The sequence below is a fragment of the Malaclemys terrapin genome, chromosome 1, assembly GCF_027887155.1.
Source record: "Malaclemys terrapin pileata isolate rMalTer1 chromosome 1, rMalTer1.hap1, whole genome shotgun sequence".
In the NCBI taxonomy this organism is placed as follows: domain Eukaryota; kingdom Metazoa; phylum Chordata; order Testudines; family Emydidae; genus Malaclemys; species Malaclemys terrapin.
Window position 1 is genome coordinate 108,647,629 of NC_071505.1, and position 24,240 is coordinate 108,671,868.

General features: G+C 46.6%; 1 protein-coding gene across 1 annotated transcript in view; it reads right to left on the minus strand.

Annotated features, from left to right (window-relative positions):
* Positions 1-24,240, minus strand: part of WASHC1 (WASH complex subunit 1) — a 70,320-nt gene that overhangs the window by 37,517 nt on the left and 8,563 nt on the right. The window contains exon 2 of the mRNA XM_054034825.1: positions 11,973-12,126. Within this exon, the coding sequence (XP_053890800.1) occupies positions 11,973-12,121 (149 nt within the window). The 5' untranslated portion in view covers positions 12,122-12,126. The remainder of the gene's footprint in view (positions 1-11,972; positions 12,127-24,240) is intronic.

A 24,240-nucleotide genomic window follows, 5' to 3' on the forward strand; every position in this document is an offset into this window, starting at 1 on the left:
CTCGCTAGACATATTAATACAGAACTTAGAATAATTCATTTAAACTACAATACAGAAATGTACTTCCCCCACCCCTCAGAAGCAGTGCAAAGGCTTGGGGGAGTCAGGGGTAATGGAGGAGCTGAAGGAGCCTGGGTGTGAACTTGGAGGGTTGTTGGGTGTGGGAAGGAGAAGTATGAAATAGGTGGGGTTTTTGCGGGGGACGGATTGTCAGGGAGTTGGAGAGCCTCCCCCATGCAGACCATGGCTGACCCTAGCCTCTCCCATTCAGTCAAGCACATCTGTACCTGTTCCCATGTGTCCCTGCACCTCCCTCCCCCATCCCCATATGTCCCTGCACCCCCACTGAGCCAACCCCATCCCCCAGGTGTCCCTGCACTCCCACTCAGTCACCCTCCTCCCCCGTAAGCATGTGTCCCTGCATCCCCACTCCCATTCAGCCCCCATCCCAGTCTGTGCCCCCCACGAGCCCTTCTGAACTCCAGTCTGTGTCCCCACCCCCATATACCCCGTGCTGTCCATCCCCCCATATCCTGTGCCTCCTCACCTGGCCCTGTGGGCAGGGTGCTGTGAGGAAGGCAGCCTATTCTCTTCCCTATCCATTGTTGGAGCCCGAGAGTGGCTGCTTTCTGTTCTGGCGACACAGCAACCCCTGGTGGGCGAAAGGCGTAACTGAAACACTTCTATGCAGAATGTATTTTCTACTTAGAAAAAAAATTCTGCATGGCACATGAATTCTGTGTGCACACGGTGGTGCAGGATTCCCCCAGTAGTAAAGCTCTTCACTTCCTTTCACTCTCACCCACAGGACTCCATTTAATACCATTAAAAGCTAAGAAAGAAGGGAAAAAAGGTTGCCCACCCCACTTCCCTCTACCCTCTTTGAACAATGCCTCAATATGCACACTCTCACACAGACTTCTGGCACTACAGATTCAGGAGATTTCAGATTCTGGTGTACACACTCACACACAAACTCCCCAGAAATAATACGACACATGCACAATTTAAGAAACACTTCCAGCCTTTTACAGCTCCCTTACACTTATCCACAGGCTACCATCTCAACCTACACACTAACTAAATCACCATAAAAGCATTAGAATCTTTTCATATTCCACCTCACTGCGGACAGTATCGTTTGCAATAAAAGCTCTATGTCCTGCTACTGACTTAACCGATACAATTCTGCATGGAAATGATGCATGCAGCATCCTGAAGGCACACATGCACGTCTTCCCTTTCCTCAAGAGTGTGGAAAACACATCTCCTCATATCACAATCACAACTGTGTCACACCTCAAAGTAATCCACAGCTCACTCGCTTACACACACACACACACACTCTTACACCCTTCTACCAAGCAGAACTAACTATGGTACCTCCACCAATCAGCACAGCTACATCTGACGCTGACCTCACCCATTTTACCTGGAGTGCATGCAGATACTAAATGCTTAGGCTATTCACTATTGACAATGCCCTTCATAATAAAACCCCTGTGCCCTGCTATTATATAATGTACACATTGAAATGATGCATACTGGATCCTGAAGGTACACATGGCAACTCTTACCTTTGCTCACCCACATTGGAGGGTGCAAAACATCTCTCTTATCATAATCACAGCTTTGTCATACACCTTAAAGTAGTCCACAGATTCCTCATATCATACATGCACTGGCAGGCCCTGCTACTGCCTCCACCATTTACTGTAGGTACACCTAACACAGTGACTGCACCTGCAGTGTATGCAACAATTCCCACTGGCTACTGCCAGCTTCAGGGGAACATGGGCAACCTCCCCTCCTTTAATAGTGTTAGATGAAATCCTGTGAATGAGAACGAATGGGCTGTAAAAGGAGGTGAAGATCTTGTACATTTCACCAACTGTGGGGTTGGCAGAGTAAAAGTGTTAAGTGCATGGGCAACCTTAACTGTGCATTTCCTGGTTTTCAGAAGTTTGAGTTTTGCTCAACTCAGTGTTCTGCAAGGGGATGACATCCCACCAAGCAACCTTAACTCTGTTTTAATGTAGCGTTCTGCCACTGAACCTCCCACTTTATTTAGAAATAGAAAAAAAGATATGTTGTTGGTAGAAGTTAGCAATCATTTATGCAGTTGTGCGTATCAGGTCCTGCAATTTACATACCGAACCAGCCACCCTCTCTCCCTCCCCATTAATTGGGCCCCACCAGCCCTGCTATGGCACACCTCCCCAGCCATCCCCTGACGCATATCCCAACTGTTCCTCCCTCCAATCTGGCCTCCTCCCCACTATTGTACCCAGGCACCCCCCATTGCAAGCAGGGAACTCATCTTCCTGGTGTACATACATATCTATTGCACTTGCTTCTTCCTTCCTGTAACCAACTCACATGCAGTGCCTGGAGCAAAGGACAATTATGTTACAGTGGATTGGTGTTTCAGAATGGTTGGAGGGTGGAGTTTGTGGCAGGACCAGTGAGAGGAATCACAGACAGCATTTCTGTTCCAAACAACTGAAAGAAAAATCCTCAGACCCCTGTCCAATGTACCCCATCTACAAGAAACAGGGGATGTCAGAGCTTGTAATGTTTCTATGCCATACAGTACACGTTTTCCAGTCAGCCATGAACCTTCCAATTTCCTGATTAATGTTTTTCCAACACTTATTAATAGCTTTCATACTGTCACTGTAGCAATTAGTCAGCTGCTCAGCCAAATCAGAGAAAACTATTGCAGCTCCCGGACACAAATCTCTGATGCCATCCAAATCTTCTCTCATACACTCTATGAGGTGCACAGCGTGAATAAGGCCCAGATCATTTCTGCCCAAGTGAGTCACCACAATGTCTGGTAGATCCTCTTAAGTCATCAGTTAGATGCGGCAAAGTGGGCAAAACATGATCCCAACACAGGCCACCCAAATAAGCCTGTTGGCAGCAATCCCCATGTCATGGTGTACTCCTTGCTCTCCCACAAATTTCTGCAACCTTGTGATCCAGGAATCACCAGAACCCACATGCTGGTAACCCTGGCAGCGCACCCATTTCATTTCCCTCAGAAGTCAGGGAGCCTGCCCTGTCAGTTCTAAACTTCCGCGCTGTGTCTTTGGAAACATCACATTAATCTGCCCCGAGATCAGGAAATAGCCACTTGCCCCTTGCCCTGCACCCCAGGGGATAGTAATATACAGATTTTCCTCAAACAACCAATCTAAGGCTTCCCTACCACCCATCCTCATTTTCCCACCCCTCTCTCTCCCCATGCCCCTCCTCTGTCACAGCTCTCCATCTCCTCTCCATCTGATAAAACAAAAATGTTGGTTAGATCAGCCGCTGACTGTTCTGCTGTGATCATAATAAACCTCCCCCTAAAATACGAACACTTAGAGCCGAGACAACTTGTAGCAAGCAACGTGAGTTACTAAATCTTTATTGCACAGGTGTACAAAGGTTTGGACTAGAAACATCAGCGGCAGGGTGTTCAGCAGGGGCAATGCCAGAAAAACATAAAGCAGCTGCATAGACATCCTCTCTCATGGTTTTTTATTTTATTGGCATATGCGCACTGTAATCCTTCCAGACTATACACTACACTAGCAAAGAAGTCAACATGTCCTTAAATACCATTCATAATTTGGGTCCCACACAGATTTAGTGCACTACCTTGGGTAAAAAAAACAAACAAACAAAACCAAAACAAACTGAGATGATTCTGACCCATCACAGCAATACTGATCTCCAGTGCTGCTTGGGGGGAGGGGGGGAGGAGGGGACACCTAGAAACGTTGAAATATTGCTTTTTTTGGGGGGGAGCTTATATCTCTGAACCCTGGCTGAAATGACCCCAAATGTGGGTCATAAACCTCACTCTGCACTCCCATGAAGCCTAGCAAATTTCAAGAAAATTCATGCAAGCATGTGGATTTTAGAGCACATAGAAGTGTTGTCCTTTAAACAGGAAGGATAGAGGGATGATGGAGGTAAAGGGCTCCTTCTGCATATTCATCTGCAGCATAGGAGGCTTGGAAAGATGTGATGTGGCCCATTCGTTTCAATGTGATGCTCTCAGCTGATTGAGAATACCCCTGGAGATGAATACAGCCTGAAACAAGTGAACTGCTCCATTCATCTGAGTGGGTATTCCCAGTAGCGTAGCTAGCGGGGTGCAGGGGAAGCAGCCGCTTCCCCCACCTTTCCAAAAGCAGCCGGAGGAGTGGGGGGGGGGGGGCATGGCCTGCGGCCCGCAGCGCAGCTCAGCAGCCGGAGCCAGAGGAGCGAGGGGGGCCGCAGGCTGGCGGCCCGCAGCGCAGCCGGTAGCCATGGGGGGGGGGGGGAGCGGCGGACACGGCCGGAAGAGCGGGGGGGGGGGGTGCAGCGTGGCCGGCAGCCGCGGCCAGCAGCCATGGGGGGGCAGCGGGCACGGCTGGAGAAATGGGGGGGGGCGCAGCCAGAGGTGCGGGGGGGCGCAGCATGCGGCCCGCAGTGTGGCCAACAGCCGTGGCTGGAGGAGCGAGGGGGGGCGGCGCGGAGCAGCCGGAGGAGGAGCCAAGGGGCGTGGCCAGAGGAGGAGTCAAGGGGGGGGCGCCTTTTTATGTTTGCTCCCCCTCCTCTTAGAAGCTGGCTATGCCACTGGGTGTTCCCATACCCCCCATCCTCGCCCCAGTGCTTTAGAGCTTCTGATATGCATGAAGTATGCCCAAAGAGAAGACTTCCCCAGATCCTCACTCACATGGAGCCAGGGAAGGGGCTGCACCACTGTGCAGTGGTGCAATTCTTAGTGTTTACTGATTGCCAAACATCTGCCTATCACCATTTCCACTACTAATCAGCAGCTTTCACATTTCCTACAGTTAATAGGAGAAACACACACCTAATGCATTCAAAAGTGAAGCTACCTCTGCGCTAGAAGTGCCACAGCAGCACCGATGCAGCTGTGCTGCTGTAGCACTTCTGGTGAAGACACTGGGCCAATAGAGAAAGCTCTCCCGTCGGTTTGATTACTTCACCTCCCGCAAGAGACAGTAGCTATGTTGGCGGGAGAAGCTCTCCCATTGACATAGTGCTGTGCATACTGGCACTTAGGTCAGTATAACTTACATCAATCAGGGGTGTAGATTATTCACACCCCTGAATGGCGTAAATTATACCAACCTATGCGCCAGTGTAGACACGACTAAGTTTACACTAGAACTAGGCTATCATCATACATCAGATCCTCTGCCCACCTTCCAGAAATCTCTAGATCCTAACCAACCAAATCCCCTAACGGTTCACATCTCCATCCATTCTCCTCCTCAACATTCAACAACAGTTGAATCCACCCACTAGCTACTGCCCATCTCCCCAGTCACCAATGACTCCACCCATTCTACTTCCTCCCTAGGCTTGTAGGCTGTTCTGTATCATTCTTATGGTTTCCCAATAGGCCTAAAAAGAACCTTAATTTTCTATCACTTCCTTTTTAACATTAAAATAAAAGTACTTCAGAGATTGAAATAACAGCCTCAAGTTTCTAGTATCTACAAACTCTTTCAAATACTGTATATTTAATATTTTTGAAGTTATAATTCTTTATGGGAAAAAATTCTCAAGTTTCTCAAAATCCTGTTCCGTGCAAATAGGGAGGGAATAAGGAAATTCAAACAGACTTGCTTGGGCTTGTTTTTAAGTGTTAAACTTTTCGTGTGTGTGTGTGCATTTAAGAAATATTAGAATTTCTTGTTGGACTGGTGATTTACAACAGAGGAAGCTAGGACATGACAAGCAAGCTCCAGACCAAAATTAACGTAAATGTTGTGGCAGTAAAAACACAAATAAGGTAACTTAAAAGCCAAAATATCCTAAAATCCCTATGTAATTCTCTACACATTATACTACAGTAACAAGCCTGGGGTGTATGCTCCAGATCAGGGAGCAGTTTGAATAGCGAATATGTGCATCACAGGAGTTTAACAAGGTCTGCAGAAAAAACCACTATAAAAACAAAAAGCCACACCCACCCCAACAAACATTAGCAGGAAACCAAAAACTCCATAACTTGAGAGAAGAGCTAAGTCCTCACAGATTAGTCCGAGACAGCCAAGAGCCCATCAGAAAAGCAATGAAACGTGCCAAAGTCAGATGACTTGCATCTCCAATAGCATCTGAGTGGCAGAAACGATGGCAGATGATTCCAATCCAAGACCCCATATAGGGGACAGTAATTAGGAAAAGAAGAAGAGGGCCCCTTGTTAATCAAGTGTTGTAGGCAGTCAGTCTGGTTCCTGAGGAGAGTATTAGAAGCTCTCTTTGGCTGCCCCAGAGTTAGACTCCTGACATTTCAAGATCAGTAAGAATCTGAAGACTATGATATAAGGATTATATTTTTTAAAAGCATAAAAGACCACTCTTCAACAGATAATCCTAACCAGGGGTAGTCGGCAGGCGGACTGTGAGCCAAATCCAGACCGCCAAATGCTTTTGAACGGAACCCGAAATTTTTAGTTACTTGTCATTATTGTTATTTTTTATTATAATTATTTTCTCTAGAGTTGGACCTCGACCAAGAAATTTGGACCTTGACAAAAGTAAATAAATAATAGACTCCCCCTGCTCTAAACTGTTTAGCCCTGACAGAGCAGTGAATACTGCCTGCATTCTAGTTTCCACGGTGGGCTAATTACATGAACTCCTTTCCCAGCTAACGTGCAACAGAATAAAACTTCCATCAAACTGGAATATGATCCTGGTAACTATAGCTTCAGCCTCTCACTCCAGCAGACTCACAAATACTGGCACCAAGAGGACAGGAATCCTCGGAAGGGGACTGGACTGTTAGCAAGATTGGTAACAGAATACAGAAACTGACAGCTCATGTGACAAGTGAGCTTGTTGTCCCAGTTTAGGGCCTAGCGTCTATATCAAACACCATCAGCGCACCTGAGTTTGGTGTATTCTATTTGAGGCAGCCCTGGGTGGGTCTCAGGCCTGATATACACTACAAAGTTAGGTCAAAGTAAGTCACCTTATGTCACCCTAGATGGGCCTGTATCTAACACTTAAATGTGTCTCACCGATGTAAGCACCCGATTGCGACAAAACACCTCCGTAGTGGCAGCAACCAAATTGCTAAGGTCTGAACCAGTCATGGAGGCCAAGCTTCCTACCCATTCCCTGGAGATGGTGCCTCTTGGTCACAATCCAAGCACAGGACAGATCAGATATTGCTGCTGCAGTCACATGCTGTATTTCACACAGGAACCCTCCCCCTCCCCCTCCTCAAATGCTTTACCTGTTCTGAAGATAGTAGGGCTCATTCTTCAGGGCTGTCAAACATCTTTCACTAGCATTAAACTAACCTTAAAATTCTTCTGGCTGTTATCTGTGAATGGGAGAACTACAGGTCTTGACCACAGATTACCCCATCCACATATCCCTTTGGCTCTTTACAGATTAGTCAACCATGAGAATTGCTTTCACCACTAAGTAGTTTACCAGAGCCAAAGCCAAGGACAGAACATTTGCAAAGGAGAGAACAGGCACCGATTTTCTGCACTTGTTACATGTGGTGGTTCCTAAACCTTCCCAAGCCGCAAGAAGTTTCCCTTTTCCTTTCTCCCTCTTCCCAAAATCCAAAGATGTCCTTTGTGCCCTTTTCCAGGAGGCTAATTCAACGTGTCCTCTTCACTGTGGCAGTCCCTGGGCTACCATTAACCTATTCAGTATATGCCCCTCCTCTGCCCCTATCCCAGGGTTATGTGAGACCTAGACAGACCACGACAGCCCTCATCACATCACTGGTGCCCTTTCTATATCATCGGTAACATGTTCCTGAGGGTGGAAAGCATAAGTGCCCTCAGGAGGAAGATCACTCCGCTCATTCCTAAGGTAGATTGTTTTAACCAGAAGAAATCCTCATCTGGCATTCATGTCATCATCCGGTTAAAATTCAAAGCAGACACTAGAGCACATAACATGGATAGGGGTGGGGAAACACTCAGACCTTCTCCACTCCACCTCAGACAGTTATACAGATTCCCTTGCCACTCCTGGAAGTGCAGTACCAAGCAATCTGCTACTACAACATAGCATCAAAACTTCTGTCTCTCTCACACCACAAACGCAAGGAGCCTGACACATTCAGCTGAACCTGCCATATTCCACAAGTTTCTCTCCCCTCCATCACAGTGAGCTGGTGATTTGCAGTTCAGAACAGGCAGCTTCCTCCTGATAAGGCTGCTCCTTCCTGGAAACAGTAGATATAGCTGCCTTATCGCAGGGAAGAGAAGAGGCCACTTTTGCTAAGTAGCAAAGTTCTCACCTTGAAAGCCTCTCTCTTGATTGGCACAGAACACCCAAGGTTGGGGAACTTTTAATCAGACGCCTGCATAATTACTAAATCATTATTAATTATATTGGAGAGCAGAGACCTCAGAAGAAAGGCAAAGCAAACAAAGGGCCCAATGAAGTCTCCTCTGCTGTTGGAAAAAATTAGTAATTAAAAGTCATGAGCGCACTGAAGAGTGAGGGAGCAGTGTCACAGTCAGCGTTCAGGACTTGCGAGTGACTTGCATGCTAAGGAGCAGGCCCTCATCCCCAGGGAAATTACAGAGCACTGCCTCACAAAACAGCAAGTACAGAAATCCTGTTAACTGATAGCTTTATTCATGCACAGAATAAGGATTTGAGACAGGGACCCCACCCGCCACCCACTGGGGCTCCCATAAGACCTCCCCTCTGCATGTCTCTGGCCCCGCCAGAGCTCCCTCTAACCTCCCCAACTCCACAGAGCTCCCACAGTGCAAGGAGTAAGAGAGAACAAAGCCTCAGGTCTATCCATTCCAGCCTACATGTCAGTGAGTCAATTGCTCGACTGGAGCAATCCCTGCCCCCAGGACTCTTGTGACACAACTGCATAGGACAGCAGACATTTCATGTTGATAACCTAATCACACTATCACCCTATCAAGATGAGGAATCTACACCAGCTAAAGACATGCTATTAGCACTGAGGCCAAACATGTCCTAGGAAACATTGAAATCATGGTCTGCCAGGGAAAAAAAAAGCAAAGCCAAATTTATGGATTTAGAGAGACCCCACAACCTGAATTGGACTGGCCTAGACCTCACAATAAACCAGAGGAGTTTCAGGCTGGCTCTAAAATCCAATCTGAGAAAGGACTGTGGAAATCTATCTAAACCATAAAAAATATACTAGGCAAATACAACCTCACTAAAGCCACTGCAAGAACTATTTGACAGAATAATTCAACTCATCTGGGACCAAAGACTAGGACTTAACAGCAAACTACATTGAATTCCCCTATAGTAAATCCTACAAATGAACTAGGTGGCCAGAGGAACTTATCCAACAACAGTTGCAGAGCAGAACAAAGGCAACTGCCTCTGCCAAGCAGTATACAAGAAAGATACTGAACTGCTGATACCATTTCAAGCAGCAGTTAAAGGCCAAAATTAGACATTTGATGAAAGCACACAAACTACTCATTCAAAAACAAGTAAAGCTAGAGACACTAGGCCCAACCTTAAAGTTCACAACATCCTGGTAAGACAAGGCACAAGTTGAATTTCTAAACTGGCTCTTCATTCTGGCAGCGCACAACACCATAGTGAAACACACAGAACACAGGCAGACACTCCAATACAGTCTCAGCTGTGTACAATGTACACACTTGGAGGTGCAAGACCCTAGAAACTTAGGGAGGACTCAGACTGCAATCAACATGGCTGAGTAGAGATCAAAACCAAAAGACATCTTCTACTCTACTGCTCAAACAACAAAGAACAAGAAAAAGACACTGCAAGTTATTATAAACAGTAAGATTTCCCATTTAAAAGTGAAGAAGAAAATAAGCAGAACTGTGGCAGAAATAACACTGCAGTATGAGGCAGCCTGCCACAGAGTTAAAAACAAACACTACCAAATTGCTGCATGCTAAAAGCAAACCCAGCACAGGCAACTATTTGATCATACTTAAGGCTACGATTTAGTCACGGAATCTGTGCAGGTGGCAGGGGTACACCGGAGCCCCCAGGTGCTGCAGGCAGCTCCTAGTCCCTGCGCAACTGCCCTCCTCAGGCCATGTAGGGACCCACAGATCCCCATTTTGTCACCAATATTTTTAGTAAAAGTCAGGGGCAGGTGACAGCTTCCATGAATTTTTCTTTTTTGCCTGTGACCTGTGATTTTTACTGGAAGGCTGTCAAGAAATTTGCTGCTGGCGAGCAGTGCTGGCTTCAGAGCCGACTCCTGAGCAGTGCAGAGCTTGAGGGGGCATCAGACTTAGCCGGGAGAGGCGTGGAGCTTTTGGGGAGGTGGGGGAGAAATCATCCTCAGCCGGGGGAGGCACAGAACTTGGGGGGGGGGGGGAGGAGGGGACAAGCCCCATAACGTGGGATGGGGGTCAGTCTCAGCCCTGGGCGGCATGGAGCTCGGGAGGGGGAGGGGGGGTCAGCATGCATCCATGCTGATGACAGGTTCTGCTCGATAATGATTAAAAGCACAGCGGACCGGCATGTTCATTTTTCATCATCTGAGTCAGATGCCACCAGCAGAAGGTTGTTTTTCCCTTTTTGTGGTTCGGGTTCTGTAGTTCCCGCATTGGAGTGTTGCTCTTTTAAGACCTCTGAAAACATTCTCCACACCTCGTCACTCTCAGATTTTGGACAGCACTTCAGATTCTTAAACCTTGGGTCAAGTGCTGTACCTATCCTTAGAAATCTCACATTGGTAACTTCTTTGTGTTTTGTCAAATCTGCTGTGAAAGTAAGTGTTCTTAAAATGAATACGTGCTGGGTCATCATCCGAGACTGCTATAACATGATATATATGGCAGAATGCAGGTAAAACAGAACAGGAGACATATAATTCTCCCCCAAGTAGTTCAGTCACAAATGTAATTAATGCTTTTTTTTTTTAATAAGCATAATCGGCATGGAAGCATGTCCTCTAGAATGGTGGCTGAAGCATGAAGGGGCATACGAATGCTTAACATATCTGGCACATAAATACCTTGCAACGCTGGCTACAAAAGTGCCATGCGAACACCTGTTCTCACTTTCAGGTGACATTGTAAATAAGAAGCCGGAAGCGTTATCTCCCATAAATGTAAACAAACTTGTTTGTCTTAGCAATTGGTTGAAACAAGAAGCAGGACTGAGTAGACTCGTAGGTTCTCAAGTTTTACATTGTTTTGTTTTTGAGTGCAGTTATGTAACACAAAAAAAAAATCTACATTTGTAAGTTACACTTTCATGATAAAGAGATTACACTAAAGTACTTGTATGAGGTAAACTGAAAAATATTGTTTCTTTTGTTTATTATTTTTACAGTGCAAATATTTGTAATAAAAAATAAAGTGAGCCCTGTTCACTTTGTATGCTGTGCTATAATAGAAATCAATATATTTGAAAATGTAGAAAAACATCCCAAAATATTTAATACATTTCAATTGGTATTCTATTGTTTAACAGTGCGATTAATCGCGATTAATTTTTTAAATTGCAATTTTTTTGAGTTAATTGCATGAGTTAATTGCCATTAATCGACAGTCCTAGTTTTTACTTTAAAAATGCGGGGATGAGAACTACATCACTTTCTGTAGCCTCATCTCTTCCCGCCCTCTGGTGGCGTCTTGTGTTACTGCGCCTGACCAAGCAGGTTTTTCAGAGCAGCTCATGCTGCCTTCCAGCCCAGAGGGTCTGCGATTAACGCACAGCACAATTAACACGCGTTAATCGCAGGTGTTAATGGTAGTTAATTGACAGCCCTATTAAAAATATCATGACACAATCTTAGCCTTAATCATACTGAACAAACCTGAACTCAGTCTATTTTTGCTGGGTACATCTGGCCCTCCCCACCCCCTTTGGAATTCTGGTGGCTCTCCAAGGCCCCTTCAGTGCCACAGTCTTATTGCAGCATTTGGTTGTCTCCAGCTTGGCACTCAGCATCAGTCCCAGTCCCCTGTGTTTCAGCAACATACCTGTTGAAGATATCACTAGACACTTTCTGCAAATACTGAAGTGCATCTGCAACCTGATGAATAGCCTCTTCCCTGCGCAAGTCAGGTTGGATCAGAGGGACAGAGTAAGCCTGCCCTTCCAAGAAGTGCTTCTGGGTCACTGTAGCCATTGTGCCTGTGGGAGAGAGTGTGAACAGGTAATTGCAGCATATGCAGCTCCATCTCATCACAGCCTTTATCCCAGGAACCTTATACCTTTACTCTCCTCCTTGACTTAGGCAGACACGAGAGAGAACACCCAGAAACTGGGAAGGAGAGGGCAAGCTAGGCACATCCTAGAACAGCCCCATCTAGAAATCTGCAACAGTCTCTTTCATGTAATTAGCCAAAGCCATGGTGCAGTGGAGAGGGAAGGTTTTACTTTGCTTGGATGCTCCTCAAGACAAGGACGGTGTCTTTGGTCTAAGTTTTGTACAGCACTCAGCAAATCAGTGCTCAAAATAATTATGCTGAAAACAAAGCATCACATTTCAGAACACAAAATCATTTTATCATCAGACTATGGAAGAACATCCTGGAGGAAGAAGAATTTTTCTCCCCTTTCCCATCCCCTGACAGACTCCACATCTGTACATTTCAGAGCCACCCAATCCTAGGAGTAAAACTTGAAATGTTTTAGTTCACGTTTATACCACAAGAAATCCAGACCACTCACCCCCTCCAAGTACCAGAGGAGTTATGAAGTTATTGCTCAAACTCACCTCCCCTGATTTGATTACATACGAGTCTCCCATTCTAGCACTAGGGACTGAGACCCACAAGGGCAGTTCATACCCCTGGTGACCCATCGACTCTTCCCCAATACCTATAATGGAAAAACCTTACTTATTTTACATTCCTTTCATGAACAAAGCCTGGATGTTCGTAGCAACTTTTCTGTTGCATTCAGCACACTCAGAAGTCTAGGAGTGCCAAAAGTCTCATCAAGGATGTGTATGAGGCCATGTCATCACTGAATCACCTTCACATCTCTACCCCAAGGGCAGTATGGGCCCAGGACAGGATCACCTATTGTCTTAAAATTTCCTTAAATGCCCTCATGACAAATGTGTTGGTGTCACCCTGAATTGCTCCTGTAGTTTTCTGGAGGGTCTGCCGTGGTTCACCGTACAAGAAGAAAAAACTGCCAGAAACCAGAGGGAGGGAATCACTACAGAAACCAGCTTCTTTGGGCACACTGAAAATGATAGTAGTACTCATTACTACTATTTTGGAGGTAGTATGGTCTAATTGAGAAAGCACTAGGGGTCAGGAGACCTGGGATCCAATCTCAGCTCTTCCATTAGCCTGTTTTGTGACCCTGGCCAAATCACTTCACCCCGTGTGTGTTTCCGGCCTCCTCCCTTTGTGTGTCTTGTCTATTTAGATTGTAATGAATTTGAGGCAAGAATTGTCTCAATGGGTTTGTATAGCACCCAGCACAATGGGACTCAGACTGCACTTGGGGCCATAATACAAGTATTAACTCATTACAATTCAAAAAGATGTTAATATGGGATGAAAATTAAGTTTAGTAGAAAGAAGACAATAAAAAAAGCCCTTAGCCTTTGTGCTCCCTCTGCTGGTACTTGGAGATATTACAGTTTTCACATAGTCTTGTCCAGGGACCAGTCTTGTGCAAAGAACACGCTTGGGACCACACACTCTGCTGCTATCAGGGGAATTCCCCCCAATTTGCTCCTGGAGCCTAATTCAGAAGGGATGTGTTAGGTGGTGCAATTACCATATCTGTAGTGTCTATGATGGGTAATTTACATGGCAAGGGCCTGAAGAGACAGAGCAATTTATAAGAGGATGTAAAGAGATAAATTACAGTGTTTGCTGCACACACCTCAAACCATCTTTCAGCTGCACAACACATGAGTTACACCAAATAACTCTTCCCTCTAGTCACTTCTTGATGGGTAAATTACACATCAGTTCTGAATTTGTTCCCTCAGATCCAAGATTTCCCAACACATATGGTAAGGAAACACTTTCTAAAATTCTGTGGAGTCACTTTCCATTTTCCTGTAGGCAAATCTGATTGTGGGGAAAGTTCACTAAAAGAAGTAGGGAACAGAGGCGTCTTCCTGTAGTCATGGCTGGTTAGTTTGCTAACAAAACCAAGATTAAGTCCAGCCATTGAAACTGCAGACAGCTCTAGAGGAGCAAGACCAATTCTGTTTTGCTTCAGGCAGGGCTATTAGCCAAGTTCTGAATCCAGAATGTTTAGTGCTGATGATGTTTGAAGTAGAAGACACATCGATTCTCACACTTCTAACCAATGCAGATGGACAGGAAATTATTTCGATTTATAAGCCTAGCAAGTCTGATATGGAATTATCAGAGGAGTAACAAATCTAACTGCAAGATGACATTTTTTGATCACTTTATTGACCATAACTCAACTTCACCTCTTTTGCTTCCACAATTGTTCGACTTTGTCAGCCAAACGGGCTGACATCCAGAGATATAAAAGCACTGAGCCATCTCATCGTTGTAGAGCAAGAGGCCCAGGCAGACATTATAAGCATCAACAAAGAATTAGGAAAACTTAAAATCTGATTTGTTCAGAGATATGTTTAAAATTGATTGTCTCAGTCCAGTTTCCAATTGAAAAGCGTCAACACAAAAAAAGCTAATATTACAAGTAGAATCAAGTTATTGGTACTCAGAAGCCATAAGGGCTACTGTCCAGCTCCTATCACCCCTTTCCAGGAGAAGCAGATTAGTGGGACAAGGTGTGAAAAGCCCATACTGCCACTATTCTAGCAGCTAGACTACTTCAGTTTCCTGGTCTCTCAACATAACACCTTTCAGCAGGGCCTAATTCTATATCCATCTAATTTATTATATACATATATATATATATATACATACATATATACATACATATATACACACACACACACACACACACAATAACAATTATAAAAATAGACATTGTGGGAAGCAGCTAGACATGATCACTTACATGCGAGGTAACAAAATAAAGCTTTACAAAGAGAAGCATGAGAAATGGAAGAGGCACCTTGAACCAAATGGACTTGGAAAACCAACACAAAAGGGTTTGTTAAAATGGCTTTTGGCTACTCCCTCTGACTAAAACAAGCAGAGAAAGTAGCAGGTTTTCCGAATGATGCAGGTAGCGGCCTACCACAGCTCTGGCAAAAGCATGAGCTTGTTCTACACAGCTGCTTGGGTCTGCTAGAATGAGAGGGGACTTTAGGCCAAGCACTTCCTTAAATACGAATCTCAAGTGCCTTAGCAGGTGAGGAAGAGAAGTAGACCTTGGCAACCTGATGGGACCTGACTAAAAGCGTCGGGTTTGGGGTGGGCTGGGTAGTCTCTGATCACCTCCTCCTGCCCGTGGGGTCAGTGTGACGGCAGCTGTGTACCCCAGCCCTGCCAGCTGCTGCCACCTCACTAAGCAGCACGCACTGCGCAATAAGCATGCCGAGTCGCAGCACGTCTCTCTCTGCAGCACTCACAGCAGGGCCAGCTCTAGGATTTTTGCCGCCCAAAGCAAAAACAATTTTGGCTGCCCCCCCCCCCCCCGGTTCTTTAATTACCCCACCCCTAGCTCCGCCTCAACTCCGCCCCTTCCCCAAATCCCCAGCCCTGCCTCCTCCCCCCAGGCTCTCAAACCTAGGAGGGAGGGGGAGAAGCGGCGCCCACGCCGCGGACACACGGAGTCTCCCCCTCCCCCACTCCCTCCCAGGCTCTCAAGTCTGGGAGGGAGGGGGAGCAGCGGCGCGTGAAACAGGTTTGAGAGCCTGGGAGGGAGGGGGAGACCCCGAGCCGCCGCGGCGCGCGAAACAGCTGATTCGCGCACTGTTGCTCCCCCTCCCTCCCAGGCTTGAGAGTCTGGGAGGGAGGGGGAGCAGCGGCGCGCGAATCAGCTGTTTCGCGTGCCGTGGCAGCAGCAGCAGAGGTGAGCTAGGGCGGCGGGGGCACATTTTTAGGGGCGGCATTCTGGCGCCGGCCATGCTGCCCCTAAAAATGTGCCGCCCCAAGCACCAGCTTGTTTTGCTGGTGCCTAGAGCCAGCCCTGACTCACAGCATAGCAAGGTAGTGGCAGCAGCATGGGCGGCAGGTATCGTAGGCTGGGGGAGGCTGTGCTTCCCCAAACAGCCTAGCATGGCCCCACCCACGCTCCACCCCCAGGCCAAGCCCCCTTCTGCGGTTCCCAGTGCTCTGCCCTGGCACAGGCTGGCTGGCCTGCCTCCTGTAGGGACTCAGGGCGGCTGGTGCTGGGGCCGCCTGGCGCACCAGGGCTGGGGGCCCTGCAGCCGCACCAATTGACACACCAGGGCTGGCTGTCCCAGAAGGGGAGGGGGAAGGGCAGGGCTTCAGGCACAAGGGGAGGGGCTGGGGGCTAGCCTCCTCCAACAGCCAGGTCACCGGCCGCCTATGTGCAGCAGCCAGCAGGAGTGGACCATGCAGCCACTGAGGCACTGACCCCACAGGTAGGAGGAGGCTGGAGACAAATTGTAGGCACTGGGAGTGGGAAGCCCCCACTCGGACAAGCTTGGGGATGAGACAGTGGCACTGACACATGCTGGGGGAGCAACCCAGGGGCAGGGGGAACCTTCAAGTGCATGGTGCAGAGCTGGTGTGGGCAGCCGGCCATGAGAGAGGCAGGCAGCAGAGCCAGGGAGTCAATAGCCCCAGTGGCTCCATATTGGAAACAAAATAAAGAAAATGGAGCCCAGGCCAGCATCTAGACCCTTGCAACCCAATGCGAACCACACTACAAAAGTGTTGGGTCAGGTGTGTAAACAACCCGATGGGCTCGGGTCAAGTCAGATTGGCTCTGGTGTAGTTGGTTCGTATAAGCCTTTACATTTAGGCCCAAGGAGACCTCTAAAGAGAAGAGTCCTTTCCTGTCATACTGCATACTTGTTACTAAAGTTACTCCAACCTGAAGTTTTGACCAAAACATCTTAACTTATGAATATTCAAGGTGGCATTTTTGCCTTGAATCCTCTGCGTGTTTGTCCAACGGTGGCAGCTGGCACAGAAAGTGCCAGGGTTCATAGGCACTGGAGCACCCATGGGGAAAAACTGGTGGGTGCTTAGCACCACCGGCAGCTCCCTGCCCCCCCTCCCGTCCCAGCTCACCTCCACCTCCGCCCTGCCTCCTCCCCTGGGCGCACCGCGTGCCCGCTTTTCCCCCCTGCCTCCCAGTGCTTGCGCTGCAAAACAGCTGATTCGCGTGGCAAGTGATGGGAGGGAGGAGGGGGAACGCGGTGTGCTCGGGGAAGAGGTGGGGCCTGGGCCGGGATTTGGGGAAGGGGTCCAATAGGATGGATTCCCATTGACCCACAGGTGATAAAGACAAGAGGTTTTCCCTGCTCCCTCTGCTAAGCCAACCTTTCCTCAGTTTGTGTAAAGTTTTATTTGGATTGCAGAAGGGAGGGGAAAGCACTCTGAAAAGTTAGAGGATGAAAAAAGTCTATTTATATCTTTTTTAATTAACCATGTTCTACAATGTTATTAAGCAGCACTCAGAGATGCAGATGTTACTGATTTGATTGGGAAGAGGTGCACTGTGCTGAATATTAAGGAACTCTGGCCCTATAAATAGGTTTAATCACCATCTGAAGGCTCGAAGGAAGTGATGAAAAAGGCATTAATAAGGTTGTAATTAGGCCCTGCAGCAGGCTGCACTCCACCATAGCTCTCATGGTACCGGAGACCTCTTAAATAGCAGCTCACAAGCCCACAACCCAAGAGAGACAGACCTGATTTAGGTCTCAAGATCCCAGGTTGCCTACTTCAGACACAAAAACCCAGACCAGGGCTTCTCCACGTTTGGAGGGGCTCTCTGGCCAGAGAGATGCTGTGAGGACACAGAGCCCTGTGAAAAGGGAGGCGGGTGGAGTTAGCTTCCCAGCTCTTCCATCAGAGAGCTGCAGCAGAGACCAACTCCAGCTGTGCATCACAGTGAGCAAATTAAACAGGGCAGCCAGAGCTCCCCAGCCACAGGCATATAATGCAGACAGCTGGGGAGCTTTAGAGGATATTGTTCTCACCCCCACCTTCCCAGCAGCATTTACCAGTCCATGAAAGGAACCTAGTCATAGGTGCAGGATCTACATCACCTCCTACCCACAAAATATGAGAGCAATACTCATCTACAGCCCTGTGTTTCTGGAGTGTGGCACTTCCACACGGACACAACTTAGGGAGGAGAGGAGAAAAACGGCCATCCTACACCGCATCAGAAAAGCAAGGTGCCTCCTGTGCATCTCCAATAGTCACTCACTGGCAAGATGTCACTGGAGCAGCCAGTTCCCTTGCAAAGGGAGTTAGCCACCCACGTGTTATAGCCTCAGAAGAGGCAGCCTACTGAAGAGTTTGCCCTGGTATTCATCATGACTCCAGGGCTTCACGTGCACACCACATACTGCATCCTTGCCTCTCACCCATCAATGTGCCCCTGGACTGAAATGGGGTGGGCATCACCTATATTATAGTCTTAATGTAATGGGTTACTGTAGGCTATTAACGCACTAAATTGAGGAGCAAGATAACATTTGATTTGGGACCTGCTGTAGCAGAAAGATGGTCCATGTCCTTTCTCCCTTCCCCATATGTCTATTAAAGTGACAGTCTCCTCCTCCATTCTCCCAGGGAATGGCAGAAGTGGGTTTCATTGCTGCTGTGACTACATCTCATTCCGCAACTCCTGCACCGACAGATGAAGGGAAAAAAATCCTAGTGCCCTATTGGCAGAAAGCTTTCACTAATCACCATGCCTGCTGCTGGAGGCTTCACCCTTTCCCCTGCTGTTGTGCCACAAGGTACGGCATGGTCAGCATATACATCCTCATCCAGGGGAGAGAACAGCCCAGACTGGTTCCACCATTTCATCCCCATAACCCATAATTTCTACAGGCATTTTCCAGGTGTGAAGAACAGCAACCACTGTATCTGCATAAAGCACAAACAACATTATGATCCAGCAGGACTTTAAAATGCCAGATACCTTTTATCTGAATAACACTAAATACTGCCGTCTAAACTTCCAGTCCAACCCAACCCAACCCAGCCAGGGGATTTGTATAAAAATGCCTTCAATCATCTCAGAGTAAAGATGAGCAAAACAAAAAGCTTAACAAGCCCATGGGACACTTCAAACAACTACTTAAAAAATATTGCTTAGATGTTCACGTACATACAATAGCAGGAAGAGACTGTAGTATAAGCTGGCCTCCAAAACTGAAGGTGTTTCATCTCAGAGGGTTTGATGCCCCATCTTTATAGTTTACTTTGGAGTATCCCTATTTGCCCTAGGTTTAGCTTTTCAAAAGGGTGAGCCTCACAGCTCTACAATTCAGACTGGGCCTTCGGATTACAGCATCCCTGTTTCTCAGTGTGTCTGTATGAATTCAGAATACTGTTAGAGACTTTACCGCTTCAGGGAACAATATAACCTGTAAGGATTTGCAGTGACATAGGAAAGCCTTTTCAAAGCAAACCAGCATTTATTAGTCACCCGAAGTACAGACTTTGATAGTCCTTAGGTCAGTATGGAAAAGCCAAGCTCAAGACTTGGCTCTCCAATGGCAAAGCTCTCCAATGGCAAAAGCAACTGCCCCATTATTCTATGGCCTCCAAAGTCTCCGTCAGATCTCTGGCCTGGTCTACATTTAAATCTTAGGTTGACATAGCTACAGCACGCAGGGTTGTGAAAAATCTGTACCCCTGAGCACCATAGCTATGCTGATCTAACCACCAGTGCAGATGAAGAGAGGTCAACAGAAGAAAAACCCTTCCATCACTGTAGTCTTCATCTAGACTACAGGGTTATAGTGGCATAGTTAGTGGCCGTAGCTATGCCATGATAGGACCTGTGGCGTAGACATGGCCATCCCAGTTTTCAACAGTCACCTGACACCTCCTGTCGTTATCCCTCATTGCAGCCCCCGTTGTGTTTCACATCTCTCCTTTGGTTGCCAGGTGTTAAGAGATAATGCCCAGTCAGACTCTGGTCACTGGTTCTTCTATCATATGTGCTGATTCCATTCAGTTCTTGATAGTATTTTTGAGTTCAATCCAGACTAGTGTATGTGACATACAACCATCCCTAATTTCCCTGTTACAGAGGAAGAAATTAACCCATTCACGCCTAGTGAGTAACAATACAAAGTGAGTAGGTAAACTGAGTCACACATATTGTCCATAAAAATTCTTCACAACTCTTCCCCCTTTATCAACCAACTGAGCAGGACTACTCTCCACCAGTAATCTAGGGAACTTCAAGCATCCTCCTAACCTGGGATGCAGGCTCCTCTCAGTTGAGCTAAAACACAAATGTCACTCATATGTGCCAGGACAAATTTTCCCCCAGTAGCTATTCTACCAGGCTTTTTCAAGATTTACGGTAAACATTCCATTAAAACCATATGGTTTTCATAAAACAGTACAGAGCAGTTTCTAGCAGGGTAGACATGGAGGAGTTCCCATACTCCCCCATGGCACATTTGCCACCCTGAAACTTTTGGGTTTGGAACTGCGATCAAGTCTTACCACTACCTCCTCCCATTTATCATCTAGGAAGTGAGGAGGGAGGCAAACCCACATTCCTCAAGGCATCAGCCATCTTGGGGAGGCAGTATGGCCTAGTGGCTAGGCACTGGACTAGTACTCGGGATACCTGAGTTCTAATCCCAGCACGGCTACTAGCTTGTTGGGTGACGTTGGGCAAGTCACTTTCCTGCTCTGTGCCTCAATTTCCAGTCTGTAAAATGGGGATAACTGTGAAAAGTGCTTTGAGATTTACTGATGAAAAGTGCTACACAAAAGGTAGGTATTATTGCTGAACAAGTAAATTTCCTATAACTGAAATGATTATCTTGAGGGGTAAGAGGGGAATAGAAAGAAACAAGATTCAATTGGATTGGTTTGGCATCCAAAGATTAAACTCAGCCTATCGTCACAGACACGAATGGATGGATTCTGGGAAGGGGTAAGCGAAGAAGGTAAATATTGAAGGAAGAGACTTACTGAAGTTACAGAATTGTGCTTCAATCATACCAGCTCTGTCAGTGAAGATGGCCCCCACAGACACACCTGTCTCACAGCAGATGCTCCTCTTCTTTATAGGGTCCCTCCATTCTTTTACTAGAGAATTGTATTTTCAAGAGAATCCTTCTCAACTCTTGCTCTCACCCAAGAAAAGCTTAAGACCCACTTTCGTTTGCAGTGTTATTGTAGCCATTTTGGTCTCATGTAGGCGGCAGGTTTAAAACAAACAAAAGGAAGTTTTTTTCACACAACGCACAGTCAAGCTGTGGAACTCCTTGCCGAAGGATGTTGTGAAGGCCAAGACTATAACAGGGTTCAAAAAAGAACTAGATAAGTTCCTGAAGTATAGGTCCATCAATGACTATTAGCCAGGATGGGCAGGGATGGTGTCCCTAGCCTCTGTTTGCTAGAAGCTGGGAATGGGGCGACAGAGGATGGATCACTTGATGATTACCTGTTATGTTCATTCCCTCTGGGGCACCTGGCATTGGCCACTGTCGGAAGACAGGATACTGGGCTAGATGAACCTTTGGTCTTACTCAGTATGGCTGTTCTTATGTTCTTAGGATATTAGAGAAACAGCTGGGTGAGACCTGAAGAAGATCCCTGCATAGCTCAAAAGCTTGCTCTTTCACCAACAGAAGCTGGTCTAATAAGAGACACTACCTCACCCACCTCGTCTCTAAGACCCATTTTAACATTCTCAATGTCCAGGTCTAGCCTCCCCCGCCCTTCATTTGACTGCCCAAATGGGGCCATTTCATCTGTGTCCATTCCCACTTAGGCCCAGGATACCTCCAAGTTCCCTGTTTTATTACTTCCCTTTGACACCATTTAAATGTGACAAACTGTCTTAACTATTTGAGTCTCCATGAGAATTCCAGCTGTCCTGCTGCTGCAATGCCAGCAAGCTCATACAGCTGGCTTTGGTTCAGCAGGGTTCAAAGCTCCTTCGTTTTAATACCCTCACATACGAACAATATATTTCTCTGAAAATATAGCATCTCCCTGAAATAAAACAGCTGGTCCCTTCTTCCAACTCACAGGGCAATAATGTTCGGTTATAGTCTTCAGCTTAGTGATCTTGCCCTCCCTTGTCCCCCCACCCTCCATTACCACCACATTTCCCTCCCACCCAAATACTTCCAGTATCCCACTTCCATCCTTTCCTCAGACCCACTAGATCTTCCCTGCATTTCCCCCCAATACAAAAATTCATGCATATCACAATATTTCCCCCGCGTCCCTACCCGATATTACTAGGGCTCAATAGATGATATTTAGCACAGTCAGCTATTCAATCTGGTCATGCCAAATCCATTAGATCCAACCTGCCAGTTTTGTATACGCAGCAGCAAAGAGGATGCTTGTGTTTCTTACGGACAATGTGGCAGCAGCTGGGACTCCCTAATACACACACACACACACACAAAAGAAAGGGGGAACTTATTCAGTACTTCCAATGTTAGCTAGCAGGAAGACCCCAACAGGGTGACTTGCATGAGATGAACTGTCCTATTTTTACCCCAGCTTTTTGTTGCCCTGGAAATCAATAATCTAGGAAATAAACTGCAGGTTGGACTGCTTTTTGGCAGACGTTATCTCAGGAAGAGGTCAGAGAGAGTGGAGATTAAAAGCAGCAGAAATTGCTTTCAAGTGATGAAAACTATTCCCTTCAAACTCAGACACTATGGCCACAGGATACAGCATATCATTCCATCTTGGAGCAGCTTCTCTCAAGACACAATTCTCCTCCTCTTCTCCTGCTCACTATCTTTAATCTTCTGAAAGTGCCTCCCTTGCTCTTTCAGGTTTATCTTAGTACTATTTCTCCCAGCTGTGTTCTTCACCATCTCTCCTACAACTCAGGCAGAGTGTGCAGTGTCTGCAGTTACCCAATATTACGAAGGTCCAGCAACCACACCACAGAGTAGTTCCCTAGGGATTATCTGCTTGCAGTTTTCCTGCCATAGAATTCTGGGAGCCAGGAAGTCAGGGCAGCACTTTTTATCTGAAGGGATGAAGATTACCTCAGCACAATGGAGTTTGAAGCTAAGTAACAAAGGAGAGATGAAGACAATGCTAGCATTCCAAGTTGTTCTGGTGCTAAATGCACAGGCATTTGTCTGCCAGGACCCCCTTAGAAACCGTGAAGGAGCAGCCATGTCATGAGAACAGGGCTCGGAAAAAACTCATTTACTCACCACTAGCAAGTGGGAAGCTTTCCCAGTGAGCTTAAGCTCCTTCATTATCAATTCAGTGCAATTTAAGGTTGTTTATTTAATAATTACATTCTTGACCATCATGGGTGTTTAGATAGCATTCCAAACCTGAAGTGAATGTAACCCGATGCAGTGTTCTCCTGAGTCTCCATTCACTGCTCATAATTTTCCCAATCAGAGTGAAACTAAAACACTAGCTAGACAGCTTAACTGCTGCTTTTTAAAATCTTATGGGCATCAATGAAAGCGACAAGAATCATGTCAATTTCACTCTTGCCACTTGGGAAACATGGCTGCTAAAATGCTAGTGTTGTTGCCTCAGGATCTCGCTTGTAGTTCTCCCTTCTCCTCCTCCATTTCATATTTGCCTCTGGATAGTAAGTGTTTGGTAATTGTTTCCAAGCCCTGCGTGAGAGCAACAAACGTTAAGACTCTTCAAGTGAAGGGCCATTTCATACAGTGCTCCTTGAGGCTCAGAAATGGGCACAGCATTCTCTGCTCAGCATCTTTCCTGATCAGTGTGACATCTTTTAAACTCAAGAGTATTGCAGACCAGCCTGTAGGAAATTGCCATGTCTGAGATTTGTTCTTAGATGATCGGGAGAAACTTTGGCAACCCTAATATCACCAAAGCTGTAAAAACCCAGAGCTGACATAATATCCCAGGTTTGACAGGGTAAGGGGCACAAGGCTCACTCCAGAACCAAGCCTCCTATATATAAAGGAAACTTGGTTGGAGGGAAAAAAATGGTAGAGAGGGATTTCCCAGATTGTCAAAATTGTTCCTGTTCCCCTGCCCTTCCAAGTTTTGAATTTTAACCAAAATTTTTAAATTTGACCAATTTTAACTGGTTTAATACTAAGGGTACGTCTACACTACCCGCCGGATCGGTGGGTAGTGATCGATCTATCAGGGATCGATTTATCGCATCCAGTGTAGACACAATAAATCGATCCCCGATCGCTCTGCCGTCGACTCCTGTACTCCA